Source organism: Halichoeres trimaculatus, unplaced genomic scaffold, assembly GCF_033239565.1.
Source record: "Halichoeres trimaculatus isolate MK-OKI-2021-1 unplaced genomic scaffold, fHalTri1.1 fHalTri1_scaffold_12, whole genome shotgun sequence".
In the NCBI taxonomy this organism is placed as follows: Eukaryota; Metazoa; Chordata; class Actinopteri; order Labriformes; family Labridae; genus Halichoeres; species Halichoeres trimaculatus.
The window spans coordinates 1,104,698-1,121,143 of record NW_027437190.1 but is presented as its reverse complement, the minus strand read 5'-3'; the positions used below and the strand labels follow the sequence as shown (position 1 = coordinate 1,121,143).

Here is a 16,446-nt window from a genome sequence, read left to right as displayed (position 1 = left end):
TGCTCTGTTCCCTGACCCCATATGCAGCCTGCCTGATACGCTGCATATTTAGTGTTAGTCTGCTCTTGTTGGAGGAATGGCTTCATATAGTCCGACAAACATGTCAGGTCCAGCCTCATCCACACTAACAGCTGTACTTGATCTACTGTACATCAGGACCACAAACTTCTTCAGGATCTCAAGTTCACCATCAGCCAAAACGGGAGGGTATTGACTTAATTTGCCAAAGGTGGGAGAGGGCTCAGGACAAATGTCCCAGGTTTGCCAGGCAACCTTTCTGCCTTTGTTGTGAAAGGCTGATACCGCATCACAACTTGTGGAGGCTGAAAGAATGGTATGCCTGTGGTCTTCATAGGTCCAATAGCTCTGCACAGGGTAACTCCACACAGTCTAGCATCATTATTCAAAAGAGTGTCCCTTAGAGAGTATTTGTACCAAATTTCATGTTTGCATCACCATTTGAACTTTTGGAATTGTGAGGGTTTAAGGAAATGGCGGCCATCTTGAAAAATGGCTGCCATCTTGAATTTTCGGGTGTCTGTTTTATTTCAAAAGAGTCTCCCTTATAGAGTATTTGTACCAAATTTCATGCTTGCATCATCATGTGAATGATTTTTTCATTTAAGTGCTGCACTATACCTGGAGTTAGGTTCTCTGCTCTGATTGGTCACCCCTGTGTCATGTGAGCAGGTAAGAGGGAAATGAAGTTGTTGTTAGCAGTGTTGGTTGGCAAGACCCCCTTATTAGAGACTCTGGGCTTGTTTTCTGATGTATGTTTGCTTATTGGGGCTTGCTTTGCTCTCTGTATGATCCCGCCTGACTTGCTCTCAGCTCTCCATGACATCATGTTTGGTCTCATTTCTCCATCGAATAAATGTCCTCACTTTTAAAAAGTTAGGGGAGTTCTGACACTAGATTGTGACTCAGATCCTGAAAAATGGTCTATACGGAGAGTGAAAAAGACTCTCTAAAACACATTATCAGGCGCTAAACACCGGGAGCTGTCAGGCTGTCCAAGCTGGAGGTTTAGAGTCTCCATCAGTGCCGTCAGGACGCAGAGATATGTCCTTATCAACAGTCCTCATGTATGAACTTAGTGATCTTTTCCCGTAAGTGTATCCCTTAACGTGGAGCCAAATGCTGTGAACTGAAGTTACAGATGAGCATTTACCGCCTGGCATTTCATTTCCCCATACGACAACAACAATGAAAACAATGATATGACAAGTCGACTATTAAAACTCACATTGATGAATTTTTGTAGTCGACGTGTTTTACTATGTCGACTAATCGTTGCAGCCCGAGTTCAGAGTCAACTTGGAATTTGGGTGTTTCTGCCGGTCCTATCAGTGGACCGGGCCATGAACATGGCAGGCCCAATATCGCGTGGCGGGCTGCATGACATGGCTTGACAGACCAGTGCCATAAGTTTGAGACCCCTGGTTCAAGATGTTTTGGGTGATACAGGACTGAACATTTGTTTCATCTTTGCAGGTGATGCTATGGAAAAGATAGTTAAAGATCAGGAGGATTTTGAGAAGGAACACCAGTTCATGCAGGTAAACACCACTACACCCATCTTCAGGTCCTGCTGTCATTCGTTTACAGGAACCATGTGTGTGTCTTACATCATCAACACCTGTGGGTCGTTTTTTCTAAGACGTCTTGAAGGAAAATAAGTACAGCAGCTCAGAAGGTTGGAGGTATTTCTCTTGTTTCACTAACAGGTCTGGTGAGAACGTTATTTATGTGCAGGTGTAATTCCTCACCCCTCCACTGCTGAGGCTTACTTTTAATCTGTTAATATTAACATTGGGGATTTACGCACCACATTGACACATTTATAGCGCTGCAGTTTGGGGGAGCGGCGACGTTGTCGGCAGCGGGGGGGCGCGTGCAGGAGAACGAGAGTGGCATCTTCACGGAAAAAGCATTGGGAGATGTTTCTTGTGGTGGTGTGGTTTATTTGTCCTCTAGGGATAGCTTGTCTGTGTGTGTAGATGCGTGCATGTGTGGTTTTTTTGTTTTTATTTATTTATTTTTTCCCCTTGTCTGCATTATCTTTTCTGCTGAGCACTGTGTCAGATGACAGCGATGAAAAAAACAATGCATTTTTTTCTAGCTGTCAGAGAAATGTGAATATGATTCACTGCTATAGTGACCATCACCAGCCCTCCCTGTAGGCTACTCCATCAGTCTAAACTTTATTTAACCCCTGATGTGAGCTGAAGGGGAGGGCCGTGCCACACCACAGTGTGAAAGAAGGGGAAATAATGACAGACAGGACAAGACAAGACAAGACAAACAGAAGGGAGGACAAACGTCTGCTATTGTTGATTTAAGATAGCAGTTCAAGTGCTGGGCTGATTTAAGTCAATACAGTATAGGCTGTAAGAAACCAGGGACACCAGAAATGTGGGGTGGATAAGAGATGGGGTGGGATGCATCACAGGATGTGAGAAGATGTGTAAGAGTACCCAACTCAGCATGCTCTGACGGGATCTATCATGTCTCTTAGTTAGTCTCGACAGAAGCTTCAGTATCTGCATGCGTGTGAGGTGGTCACCAAATACCCAAGTAGTTGCCCACACCCAGGGAAAACACGGCCACGGGCGCCCCCCGAGCCTACAGTGCACCTGATACCCCCCCACACAGTCCCCAAGCTACCAGGCCCAGGGGCGGCCCCGGACCCAAGGGGGCACAGACCCACCTCCCCGCTGACACCAAAGACAGCACCCAGGGCCCAGAGCGCACCCGCCCTCCCCAACCACCTGGCCCTAAGCCACCCCCGCCCCCCACGGCAGGCCGGAGGACCCAAGCCACCCGAGAGCCAACCCCCTGGGGCCCAGACCCCCCCCCCCCAGAGGGGGGCCACGAACCATAGCCAGGCCAGGTGGGGTGAGATGTGGTCATGTAGCGGTGGGGTCGAGGTCACGGTCCGCCCCCTAGAAAAGCCGAGGCTATGAGAAGCGTCGGAGACCGCTGCCGCAAAGCGACAGGAGAGGCCTCCGCGCCATCCGCAAAGGACAGCACCCCACAGGTAGCCCGCCATGCTGAGGCCCCCATCGAGCAACAAGCCAAAGGATCCAGCACTCAGCCCACCAAGGGACACATGACCCAGCGAGGCCCACCCATCCCCAAGGGCCCGCGGCCACCGGAGCCCAGCCGCACCTTGAAAGCCGCACCACCCATCCCCAGACAAAGTCATAGCCAGCGAGGCCCGACCCTCACAACCGCACTAAGCCTATGGTAGTGACAAACCCTAGACCACCAAATCCCCCCCTCACTAATTTGTAACTTGGTCCCTGACAAGATACATTATCCTTACACCGTGATTAAGTGAAGTTAAGTGTAATGTGGTGCATTAAAACTGGGAAAGACAGGTCGAGTGGGGGTCCGCCAACCCCTCCACTTCCTGCCTGGCCCAAAAAAATGGATGTTGTGTTGCATTAAAAACAAAGGATAGGTGGGGTAGGCGGGAGGAGAACAGAGTGGCCACCGCCCAAAACAGATTGTGCCCGCCCCCCTACAAGTTAGTGTATGCAGTGCAGTTAAAACAGGAGGCCGGGAGAGGGGTTGAGCTGGTCGATCCCCCTGTTACCCCTGACCCCCAGAACCCTAAGTGTCATGAATGTACCCAAGTGAAAATATATACAAAAGTGCAATTTGTGAGTGGTGAAGTGCAATTAAGAGGTAGGGCTAGTGAGTGCCGGGCCCATCCACTCACAACAGAGAGGGGGCATGGAAGCAGCACCACGCAGCTCCTGAACAGTGGGCCCCAGGACCCACAAGCAACAACCCAGGCAAGCCCTGGTGAGCAGGCACGCCCAGCAGAAACACCCCCCTGTCAGTAGACAGCAGCACCAGAACCACCGACCCGGCACACACAAGGGATCCCACCAAGGCGGTCCACCCTCAGGGTGCCGCCCTCCAGGGGAGGACCCCAGGACCCCCTCCAGGGCACCAAGACAGCGAGTCCCCGGCGCCCAGCCCCTGTCCGAACCACCAGGGGAGGCAGGACCAGCACCATGGGACAACCATCGCTACTCTCTCCTGCCCCCATGGCAGGATCTGAAGCCACCCCACCCAGACCCAGTGATCCTGCCTAGATGTTGCCCCCCCCCCTCCCGGAGGCGGGCCAGGCCCCAGCAGCTGACCCACAGGCAGTCGAGGGCCCCAACCCCCTGCAAGGGTTAGAGGGGGGAGCAGGTGAGGGAGAAGGAGGAGGGGAAGGGCTGCAGAGGGGACAGCAGGAAGAGAAAGGCACGGAGGCAACGCAGACCCCCCCACTCCCAAGCCCCAGGGCCAGCCAAGGCACCACCCCGAGAGAAGACCAGCGCCATCCCCAGATCCTGCAGACTGAACACTGACCCAGCAGCCATAGGGAACCGAAGGGAAGGCACAGAGTACCCCAGCATCCCAGAGGAGGCCGCTAGGCCAGCGAGCCCCACAAGGTAGTGGGTTAACCTGGGTATCTAGGTAGAAAGATGTCTCCACCATCACCAGAGTATAATTACCTTCATTGGGTCACAAGAAGCTGTGCTATTTACTTTCCTTAGGCCCCAGGATACTGTGCTATATTAAACAGGTAGAGGAGAGAAGAAAAAAAAAGAGAGAGAGAGAGAGAGAACAGAGCAAGAGGGGGCTGTACTAGCTTACATGAGAGGGATCTTTGGTTAGGAATATAGATGTGCTAGAAAAGGTTGCCAAATTGGGTTCTGGTCTTCGGTCCTTTGTATGTTTGATTCAGTTAGATTTTCCATTGATATGTGGTCGGCAAGGAGGTTTTTCCAGAATGTAATATTTATTGCCTGTTATGATTTCCAGTTCATGAGAATAGTTTTCTTAGCAATGGTCAGAGCTATGAGAAGAGGTTTATTTATTTTCATTTTATGGTTTGATGATGATAAATCCCACGCGCATGTGTTTGTCTGTGAACACTTTGGAGCAGAACTTCCCTGTGTGCTAAAGATCACGCGCCCTTTTGCGTAAGGTGAAGTTCCACGAGGAGAAATGTGAACTCAACAATGTAGAAACGACATCCCGTCATGAAAATTAGATTAGTAACATAAGGTTATTTTATCTGCTAGATTAAAAAACAAGGTATGGACCTGATTCATGAGAGAGGGGACTCTAAATCACTTCTGCTGTGATCTGGCGCTGTATGAAAAAAAATAACTTGACATTCAGAGGGGCGGGCTGCCCCCCTATAAAATGGTAGGGGAAACACTGCACACTGTTAATGTGTTTAGAACTACAAATAAACTTTGTTTGGTAGACTCTTTTTGAGACGTTAAAATATCGATCCTCCTCCCCTATTCATTCATACCCAGTCTCCTGCGCAGTCACACTGGCCATCCAAGCTGTGCCATACTCTACCCGCCTGCACAATGAGACGCAGAGAACACTGCTACAACTTCACTGACTTTTAGGCTCATATTAAGTGGTTTAGGTGCGACACAGCCCTCTAACACTCCAGCTATTGTTTAAAATGACTGTTGAGAGAAGCGGTCGCAGCGATCGTATGTCATTGGTCATATGGAGTGCCCGCGTTTGTGAGCGTGTATGAAGTGTGCAGGGCTGAAGCCCACCTCTCCAAAGGTGCCAAAGAGAAGTGAGTCACACTGATCAAATAAAATGGACTGTGAAGAGTGGATGAAAACAGGTCAGATAGCCAGTGTGACCGCGCTGAGAGACTGCTGCGAGCCAGACGTCTGTCTGTGATGTGTGAGTGATTTTGGGTAGGGGAGGGGCTCAGCACGTGCGGCTCGTTGACAAGCAGCTGATGCAGATCAATACATGCTTTCATATCAGTCTCCAAACTCCAGGAAAGAAGCAGATTTGTTGTCAGTCGCTATTTTGAAAAACAGGTAGCTTGAGGGGTATGAAAACTCTCTAAATATAGCACCACTCTTTGATCTTTTTTAAAATTTAACGATTCTTCGAGGCGGATAAAATCCCTCGACTATTTTTTGTAATCAAGTACCTCAAATTATTCGAGGAATTGTTTCAGCTCTAGAAACAACCATTTTTTAACAAAAGTAGTGACATGAAAACAAACATTTTGAAGCAAACTCAAAGTCTGCGTAGTGCGGCTAAATTACAGATTTTTACGGTCTATGGAGCTTCATAGCTTCATAGCATCGAAACCAATAAATTTCTTGATTATTTTTGTTATCAGTAAAATACATGCCGACGAAAAATACCAGTTTTGCCGAGCTTTGACAGACTTTACGCATCAATAGCCAGCCTCTTCTGGTGCGTCCGGACAGAGTGGGCGCTGTCACGTCAGCAGGTGTTTCTGCTGATGGGAAAGGTACAACAAGCGTGGTGCTAGTTTGCTATAAGTTTGTTTTCACTTTTTTGTCCAATAAACATGTAGCTATAACATGCCTTTGATAGACTCTTGTTCTGAGGATGAAGCCTGAGCGCTGTCCAGCGCCACGTCATGTTGTTCCGCATGTTGTTGCTTTTACTCCTCGTTAGTGATGATGATGAATATCTTAAAACTGCATTAAATGATTAAAGAATCCTACCTTGGATTGATAAAGCTGTAGACCGAGCACCTGCCTCAAAAGTTTTTGTTTTTTTGGTCGTGGTTCAGGCTCTGAGTCTGAACTGTCGCCCTCTGTTCTTCAGTCAAAATCACTGCCATGGATCTGTCAATATCTTTGTGTGTTTGTTGTCTGAAAAACACGATAGTGGTGGAAAAAACACGTCAGTATATGTTTTGTCTTTTTGTCTGGAAGTACTCTTCATTCCTCAGATCCAGTTTGCTCACCAGTGTAGTGCACTTCAAGCTTGAAATGGGACAAGCTTCTCTTCTTAAAAGACTTCACTTTTTTACATGTTGGAAAACCGTGATATACCGTTATTGCAATATGAATGAATGAATGAATGAATGAAAGTTTATTTTGAAAATGTGAATATGAAGGAAAAATACATTTATAAAAATTGGGCTATATGGCCTACCCCTACTTTTTGTGTATGTGGTAAAAAAATATGTTTGTTTAATAATAGAATATAAACATTTTTCAATTTAATATATTTATTCTTGAATATATAACCTTACAGTGCTGTGTTCACGCCCAGCATGGAAAATCACCCACTCTTCCACTCCCTTACAGCCACAAGGATGCATTTAGGCACCTAAACGTGGTACCTTTCGATTTTACGTGAATCGGTACATGGAACTTTCGACAGAATTCAATCGGTACCTATAAAAGAACCTAATTCAGTACTCCTCTTAATTGCTGGATGTTTGTGACTGTTTGCTGGAATTACTAAAGATAAGCAAGATGTATTTCAGTTGTTCATGTCATGACCAGATGACCGAAGTAACATGGGACTGCATCATTTTGTGTAGGATGCTTGGACACCTCTCAGACCCCCATTTCCTGAAGTGAAAGTTCTCTGTTCTCTGATGACTAACAGTTAGCATTATTGCTCTCACAGGAGGAAAAGATTGACCCTGCCAGCACCAACAGCACCTTTCAGAGCGACTCATCCTGGAAGGTTCCCTCCAGCAGCCATATCCTGATGAGAGCTTCCCAGGTCTCCCCAGAGTTTCTGCAGGGAGACCAAAGCTATCTGCGGCTGTCTCTTGGGCAGTTTTTTGGGCAACGCTCTGAAGCTCTGGGCTGTCTGGGCAATGCTGAGCATGTGGATCCAGTTAAACGGGTTGGTAAAACAAAAGCGTAAACCAAGAGAAGAACACTTCCTTTGTGTCCTTTTGGGTGTTCTGCTGGTGGATATGAGGAACAAGCTGTGTCCTAAATTGTGTACTTTCATCAGTACATTTACATGAAGTGCACTGTGTACACTCTGCACAGAACAGAGCACCAAATCTTACAGGGTGGTGTTGTCCCAAGTCAAACACTGCGGCTTCAGACTACGATCGCATTTAACAGCCGTTCACATCTGCTCTTCTTCTTTTCACTGATTACATCCATCAACCATCCTGTGATCCATTCCTGCCCCTTCCTCTACATAGCCAACTTGCTGACCATTGAGTGTGTGAAGTGTCCACCATTCCACACTGAACTTTCTGACCATTTAGTGTGCGCCACCTGAAAAATCAATGTGTTTTGTCATACTGTCAGTGCAGACATGCTTATGTACTAAAAATAGTGAGTGTGAGTGAAGAAGTGTGCAATTTTGGACACAGCATTGGACAAGATGCCACTGATAAGCAGACCTCAAAAGATTTCATGGCCCTCTAACACCACACTTCTGTTTCATATGATTATGGTGATGAGCAGTCGCTGCAATCATACCTCATAGATCATACACGCTGTCTGCGTGCTTGTGCTCATACATGAAGTGAAGTGTGCTTAAACACGGCACACTTGGGACGCGGTCACACTGGCCAATCGTGCCGTGCCTAAGCACGCTTCAGCCCTAAAGCACGTTTGGAATGGCCAGTGTGACCGCAACTATACTGTGCTCAAACATGATTCCCTTCCGTGCTTCGGCACGCTTCGAAGAGGTGGGCTTCGGCACGGTTTACTTCATGCACGAGCACAAGCACGCAGACAGCGCTTGCGATCCATTACGTATAATCACCGCGAGCGCACCTCTCGACAATCATTTTAAACAAAGCGGGGGTGTTAGAGGGCTGTGTCGGGCGAAAACGACTTAATAGGTAAGTCCAAAGTCTATAAAGTTGCAGCAGTGCTCTGTGTGTCTCACTGTGCTGACTCTGATGAGATCGCGCTTCATGTAAACAAATGCTTCACGATGACGTAGGCGGGCTGTGCGCGTGTCTGATACCAGCTAAAGTCTGGTTCATATTGGGGTAGTGTGACCGCCGGCCGTACTCTCCAGCTGGGGATCGGCGCTGCAGGGGGGCAATCGTGCTTAAGCACTGCACGTTTTGGAGGGCCAGTGTGACCGCGTCCTTGAGGTCACACTGGCCAAACAAACCGGGCTTTAGGGTTGAAGCGTGCTTGAGCAGTGAGACCATGTCCTTAAAGAACATAATGTTGTAAACATCCTCCTAAATCTTTACATTGTGACACATTCGTATACATGCCGTCTCATTCAAGATTTTTATATCGATAAAGCCTTTTCTTTTATTTTGTGGTTGACCTGTTTTTACTAATAGGAGTTTATTGATGAAAATGTAACTTGTTTTTAAACTTAGGACACTGTTAAACCTGTGAACCCCACGCTTCAACCCTAAAACCCTGGCACTGCGTGGGGCAATCGTGCTTGAGTGCAGCACGGTTCAAATGGCCAGTGTGACCGTGCCCTGAGACTTGTTGAATAATAACTCCTAATGCTGCTCAGGTGAGCTACATGATGACATGCAGGTTATGGAGCTCAGGGGTTTCCCATAAAGCTATAGATCAGAGAGAAGTGACATCACATTTTCTGTTTTGGGGTCCAAAAACTACGATGTCCCCGGACTGTATCAGCTGTCATTCTATTCGATAACCAATTTTTTGAGCTGCTGTGTTTTGATGAATTCCTGATGGTAATAGTACGGACCACTGAAGATCAGTTTTTATTTGCTGGCTCCTTTTTCTCTTGAGTTCCTCTGAGATAAAACCTTGAATAATAGCTTCTTCTTTCTTCATTCAGCCGTCCTTTGGCTACGTCATCACTTCTCCGGAGAAGAGGGAACCATTTTCCCTGATACCTCCAGCAGAGTTTTCAGCACAGGACAGCTGTCTTCATAATGACTCCACAGAGCTCAGTGAGGCAGATAAGACTCTAAACCCTGGTGTGTTTTCTATTTTACTCAAGCTGAAGACATGCATATAACAATGCAGGGAACATTGTGTGCTGTGCTTTTGTTAGATGATGTTCAATGTTCTTTTCTGACTGTTACCTGCAATCCATCTCCGCTTCAGAGGACCTCGACAAAACTCTCGAGGCACCAGGGGAAAGGATGTCACCCAGATGTGATGCTGACCTCCAGCCTAGTGCCCATACGGTGGTTCTAACTCCCTGTTGCATTGTGTTTCTGTTACTGCACTGCTTTGTGGCCATCTAACTTTCAGCTTCTTCTTTTTCCAGGATAGTGCCAGTAGAGCTGACCTGCCTGACCATACTGAAGGCTCTGCCTCAGAGTCCAGCTTCACTGAGCATGGCAGTGAGTCTCCTGACATTAACAGCAGCCGTCTGATGCTGAGCATCAGCACCATCGCTTCAGCCATTGCTGACGTGTCCATTAGCACTAACCCATCACAGCTTGCCGCCATGATAATGGAGCTGTCCAAGAGGAGTCGGGAGAGGACTCAGCCTAAGGCCCTGGCTGCTGGTGGATGTATTGTGAAGTGCACAGAGGAACCACATTTAGCTGAACATGTAAGTCTTTAGACTGTACCACATCATTCTGTGGGGTCAAATTAAATGTCAGATTGAATTAATTTGGTGATAGAACAGGTGGTCAGTCAACTGTTTTAAATGAAACAAAAAACAAACACTGTCTCCTTTGTTTAAATCGGTCAGGAGTCAGACCACACAGCCATTCTGGACACACTGCAGAGAAGCACCTGTGCTGGAGATTTCATTGCATTTGACATGGAGAAATATCTGAGAAACAATGATGTGTCAGGCAGCAACAATGCATCTTTGGCACACACTACCTTTGACCTGACTAGCTTGGCTGAGAACTTGAGCTGCTCTCAAAGGAACCGCCAGGCAGGATGTCCCGAGGAACAGGGAAGCTCAGCGCAGAGAGGAGATAAGCCATCTCCAAGTGCCAGACAGAGACAGGCCGACAGGAGAGGAGTGCCACTGTCAGATGTTTCATCTCTTAAAGCCGACTCTAAAAGAAGCTCTGAACCTCATTTCCGTACATCTTTTGGCTCTGCCAGAAGATCCAGAAGCCCAGGGCACTCCTCCAACCCTCAGCCCCCTGCAGGCAAAATGATACCACATGATAATCCCTCAGGCTTCAACCTCAAAGACAGTTCAGTCCAGTCAGATAAGACGAATCCACAAGTATCAAACAGTTTGGAGTCTGGAATAGAAATGCCAGAAGCTTGCTGTCCAAGAACACCAGGCAGGAAGAAGGGGCGGTCAGGCCTTGCTCTCCTCAGGGAGAAAAGTGCCGGCCAGGGGCAACACAATGGAGCCAATTATTATTCTGGGAAGAAAGAGCCACCTAGGAACATCAAGGCTGCTCATTCCTTTGCTGCCTCTGTGGAGAAGCACAGTGAAGCCTATTTCCAAAACACCCAGCCTCCACTGGACCCTGCATCTTGTACGTAGCTTCTGATTATCCTGCGTCATAAGTCATCTTAATCCAGCATCCATGAGACTGTTTATGATGTGAACCATCTTACCTTTGTTTCTCTGGCCTTTTGAAAGGTTTCCCTGAACCATGTGTGGAGGAAACACAGTGTAACTTCAGACCGTCCACTTCCCCTCTCACTCACTCCTCTCCAAGCCAAACCTCCGTTCCCTGTGTGGATGGGTATGCTTTCCTAAGTGGTTTCTGTTGCTGGGCTCATGCACACTCTTGCTGATCGGGGCAGGACATTTGAATTCTCTGACCATGTTGCATGTGCTGTGTCTCTTTCTCTGTAGTTTGGGATCGCCTGCTCTGTCTGGAGGAGACAAACGGCCGGCTCTGGACCTCTCTCCTCAGTCTACCTGCTCCAGCCCTAGCATCAGCAGACTGACATACATCTCGATGAATGAGAGCACTGTCATACCTACACCTGAGAGGCCACAGGTACAGCAAGATAAACTCCAGAGAAAATAAAGTTTTTTTTCCAAGATATAAGAATATGGAGGTCTTTAAACCAATTGGCTCAAACTTTTTGACTGCTGACAGGAAAAGGGGCATAAATTTGACTCTGACTCTGACTCTGATACAAAGGTGTCAGAATACACAGAGTCACAGTTAGTTGAGTAGAGCAGCAGAACCGTGGACCTGCACAATAGTAACCCGGTGGTCATAATGTCAGGGCCGATCGGTGAAGACATCACTAGTCATCATAATCTTTGTGGTTTGGGTACTTCTAGCCTAATTTGCACACAAAATAAAACCTGCTTTAACAAAAGTTGGTTGAGCCCTCTGTTGAAGAAGTCTGGGTAGACAGAGATGTTTCTTGGTGAGCTTTTCCTCTACACATGCATCACCATAGCCTCCCTTGGGTGAAATGTTTGAGTCAACAGCAGTGTTTGGTGCATTCAACAGGCAGCTTGAATTAGACTCTTCATCACATGTCATTCCTTTACTACACTGACAGAATGTAATATTAGGCTTTTCGTAAAATGACCTCTCTTCCACATGGTCATTGAGTTCAGAGTTTCCTTCTGCATCAAATAGCAAAGAAGGCCTGCGTGTGAAATTACTGCATGTATGGACGTGGCTGAGGTAAAGCTGGAAGAAACTGAGCAGCCCTGATCTACACTTCAACTTTTCACATCAGCCTGCATGCTGTCCAAATGAATGCTGCTGACTTATGAAATCCAAAACGATCCATTCACAGTGAGGAACCATTTGTTGTGAGTTTAATGTGAATTGTTCTCCTCCTGCAGAATAACTGTACCATGGCTCTCAGCACCACTATCATCAGATTCAGTCCAACTCCACCTCAGGAACCAGAAACACAAGTTAACCTTGAGGTCCCTGATCCACCAGCCAGCTTAGACCAGATGCAGCCTCAGCATTCTAAGAGTCTGGACTCATTACCCAGAAGCCTAGAGTCTTGCTGTGGTCCTGCCCTGACCTGCACTCGCAGCCAGAGTGAATGCAAGTACCACAGCCCTGGTGAAGTACCTGGTGATCTCTTAGCAGGTAACAGGGGCCAGGAGCCACTCACAGAGTCCAATCTGAGACAGCTCACCAAAGTGGACTCAGGCTACTGCAGTAATCTGAACATCCAGCAGACCAGCACCGCTGCAGCTCCTCAGAGCTCCCAGCAGCGGGGAGCCTCTCCATCAGGGTCATTCTCCATGTATGGTGGTGGTCTGGGCATTCTTCCGTCCTACTCAGCAGAGGGACTTTGCTACGTACCCATCCCCCGTTCAAAGCCTCAATGTGCTGGACTAATGGACTTTCCCAACACAGGAGACATGCAGTCTCTCTCTACTGGACACACTCTCTTCAACTCCCAGCTCGCTCAGCAGTATTCAGGAGCCAAGGCTTTGATATGTCCTGGTGTTTATAATGTTGGAGCAGGAGGAGCTGGTCCCTGCAGTCTGTCCACTACAGGTATGTTTTCACTGTCACTCCACATGAAGCTGCTGACCTTTGTGTGATAGTGTACTATGGAGAAAACGTCTTTTAACTAGTAAAAATGCAAACCGTGACAAATGCAAGTGAATCAATCCAGAGATCCATCTTTAGACCTTTTTTCTTTTGTGATTAATTTTTTAAATAATTTTTATGCAGCCGATTGCAGTAACAACTGACTGATGCAAGTCCAGGCATATCACAAATTATAATTCCAGTAGTTTGTTTGGAGAGGGAGGATGTCCATTTTCACAGCTAATAGGTGGCTCTGTAGGAAGTCCATCTGCTGGGATCAGATTCAACCTTTTTATGTCACTCCAGAAAGTTGTTTGAGGTTATGGTCCCCACCAAGGGAATCATTTCAACCCAAGGAACTTGACTTGTCTAACATTAGGTTTATTTGCTGTTGCGCTTATTTTTTTTTTCCTCCCGCTGCTCGTCTTGATGAAAAAGTAACTAAGTTTGGTACATGTGGCCATCAGACTCCAGGGTCTGATGCTTTTCTTCTGTTATTTCTCGCCTTTTTGGCTCCACCCTTTCTCTTCTTACTGGCTATACTTTCAGTGTCCGCAATTTCGCTGCACTTATTGCAATGACAAAGTTCTATCTATCTATCTATCTATCTATCTATCTATCTATCTATCTATCTATCTATCTATCTATCTATCTATCTATCTGTCTATCTATCTGACTGTCTGTCTGTCTGTCTGTCTGTCTGTCTGTCTGTCTGTCTGTCTGTCTGTCTGTCTGTCTGTCTGTCTGTCTGTCTGTCTGTCAGTCAGTCAGTCAGTCAGTCAGTCAGTCAGTCAGTCAGTCAGTCAGTCAGTCAGTCAGTCAGTCAGTCAGTCAGTCAGTCAGTCAGTCAGTCAGTCAGTCAGTCAGTCAGTCCGTCTGTCTGTCTGTCCTGTACTTACGTACGTACGTACGTGTCATAGTAAAGTGCACATGTGCACACATACACAAACAGTTGTTAGAGCTGACTGACAGATGATCCAGAGGTGATCAGCTGATGCCGTCATCAATGAAACAAGTTGCTTCATGTGACGCTCCAGAGGAGAGGATGTCCCATTGCTCTAAAAACAAATCTCCTCCATCCTCTCTCCTCTCTTGATTTTCTTGCGTCTCTTCATTGTAGCGTAAATCGGTGTCAAATAATAACTAATAAATTATTAACAGCAGAATGTCAGCATTCCACCGGAGCAAAGGTATAACTTTCAAAACACATCTAAACTTACAAATTGTGAGTTTAAATTTAAGTCAGGGCACCACCCAATTTGGAGAAAACAGGGGAACTTTAGTAAGGTTTACTGTAAGAATTTCGTGACTTAATAATTCATGGAATTACCAATTATCAAGTCTCGATATCAAAAGGCCGCTACATCAATTGTGAGTTCTTCTGAATGGTGTACAGAGGCCGTTAATTTCAACCACACAAAGACAGAAAGCAATTTCTTTATATATGAAAAGTTTATTTACTAAAGAAGAAATATGTGCATGAATAAATGAACAGGTGAAAGATATAAAAGGATAAATGCATTGATGAATGGAAAGTGAAACTGATTGTAATAAACTGGATAAATTGAACAAAAGAACATAAACCAACCCACATAAACTAACTAACCCACCCAAGATCTCTGGGGCATTGACCACGACATACCAATAAATGCAAGATTGTCTCACGCAAGTTCTGAGGCCTAGGATGAGAGCGGAGGCGGCGACAGAGATGGCTGAGTCCCGCTGCAGATGTCTGCGGATGTCCGCTGAGGGGTGATGGAGAGGCTGGAGGCCTACTGCAGGTCATCTGAGCGTCACGGAGGTGATGTCCGATGAGTTGAGTCCGCAGAGTCGATTCTAACAGCATTGGCAGCTGGAACAGCGGCGATGATGCCAGGCGTCGGGTCAAAACTTTGGCAGAGTTCCAAAGTTGAATCACTGCAGGGAAAGCAGTGAGCAGCGCTCGTCTCCTGACGTCAGCGCATGAGGGGGAATCCCCACCGATCAGCTGGGTGTCTCAGGGAGAGACCCAGGCACCGATAGATGATAGATGACTGGATGCAGTCGGGCTGAGGTGACTTGCGTCTCAGCCTGTAGAGTCTGGAGCCGGTGATGAGTTCAGCAGCTGGAAGGCGTGGTGCAAGTTAGCAAAGATGTGCTGAGAGCACAGTTGTTGATGGCGTGAAGAGCAGAAGAAGAAGAGCGCCTTCTGGTAGAAGGAAGGAGGAAAAGAGCCAATGTTCTTGTCCTGGTGTAGAGTTTTTATTGCCACTCTGTTCGCGCCAATGCAGAGTCCCACCTCTCTTCTCAGCCCCTCTTGTACATAGATCAGATTGTCCCAGAGAGCACTAACTAAACCTAACTTTATACTGTAAAAATATTCCCACCTGTAATAGTCAAAATCACATTTCATATGATTTCAGCTTCAGACTAAACATGACAGGTTTTTCTCTTTAAGAACCCAATAAAATACAAATCAAGATAATAAAATAGAATATGTTTCCAAGACAGCAGTTTTCACACACACATTATCAATGATTCTCATTACACAGTACATGTTTCCAAAGGTGAAGAAGTACCTGTAAGTTTCAGCGTAAAAACATCATTTGTGTGCTGTTCTCAACGGTGTGAATCAGAGTGTCATTGTCTTTTGGAGCAAAAAGGCAGGGGAGCAGATCTTCTCTCTTGTTCTCAGAGATAAAGGTCGAGGGTCACAAAATGCTAGATAGAGGCTGGGAGGTCTCTCCAGCCTCTCCCTGAGAGCAGGATGTCTGTACAGTTTCACATGTCCAGGTGTCAATGAATAGTCTTTCAATTTACAGCGATGTCTCAATGTTTTATAGTCTTGCAAACATCAGAGGAAGGGATGAGGCAGACTTCAGGAGAAAACCACTTTAGCGCAGAGGTCCGGCTTTATTACCTCTTCTTTCTTGGGGGGGGGTTAAAGTTGGAAACCAGGTCACAGCATGACATACGTTACGCCATCATCTCTGGTGGAAGAGACTAAGACACAAGAGAAGGGATGCAAGTGGATGAGGGAAGGAACTTTGGAGCTTTGAGATGCACCCTGTGTGTGTGTGTGTGTGTGTGTGTGTGTGTGTGTGTGTGTGTGTGTGTTAAAAGGTAGGTTTTGCGTCTCTATGAGTCAGTTAAAGAGATAATTTCATGCTGTTTCTTCGAGCTAACATTAAAGCAGGCCCCACACAGCTCTTAAGTTACTTTGAAGGAGGTCTCTTTGGCCCCAGGAGGTAAAA

At 46.7% G+C, this 16,446-nt stretch overlaps 1 protein-coding gene across 2 annotated transcripts in view; it reads left to right on the top strand.

Annotated features, from left to right (window-relative positions):
• Positions 1-16,446, top strand: part of cep192 (centrosomal protein 192) — a 71,772-nt gene that overhangs the window by 17,128 nt on the left and 38,198 nt on the right. For both annotated transcript variants that reach the window (XM_074682693.1, XM_074682691.1), the window contains exons 16-24: positions 1,495-1,559; positions 7,456-7,680; positions 9,586-9,727; positions 9,858-9,940; positions 10,024-10,314; positions 10,459-11,215; positions 11,323-11,428; positions 11,542-11,689; positions 12,502-13,177. In XM_074682693.1, the coding sequence (XP_074538794.1) occupies positions 1,495-1,559; positions 7,456-7,680; positions 9,586-9,727; positions 9,858-9,940; positions 10,024-10,314; positions 10,459-11,215; positions 11,323-11,428; positions 11,542-11,689; positions 12,502-13,177 (2,493 nt within the window). The remainder of the gene's footprint in view (positions 1-1,494; positions 1,560-7,455; positions 7,681-9,585; positions 9,728-9,857; positions 9,941-10,023; positions 10,315-10,458; positions 11,216-11,322; positions 11,429-11,541; positions 11,690-12,501; positions 13,178-16,446) is intronic.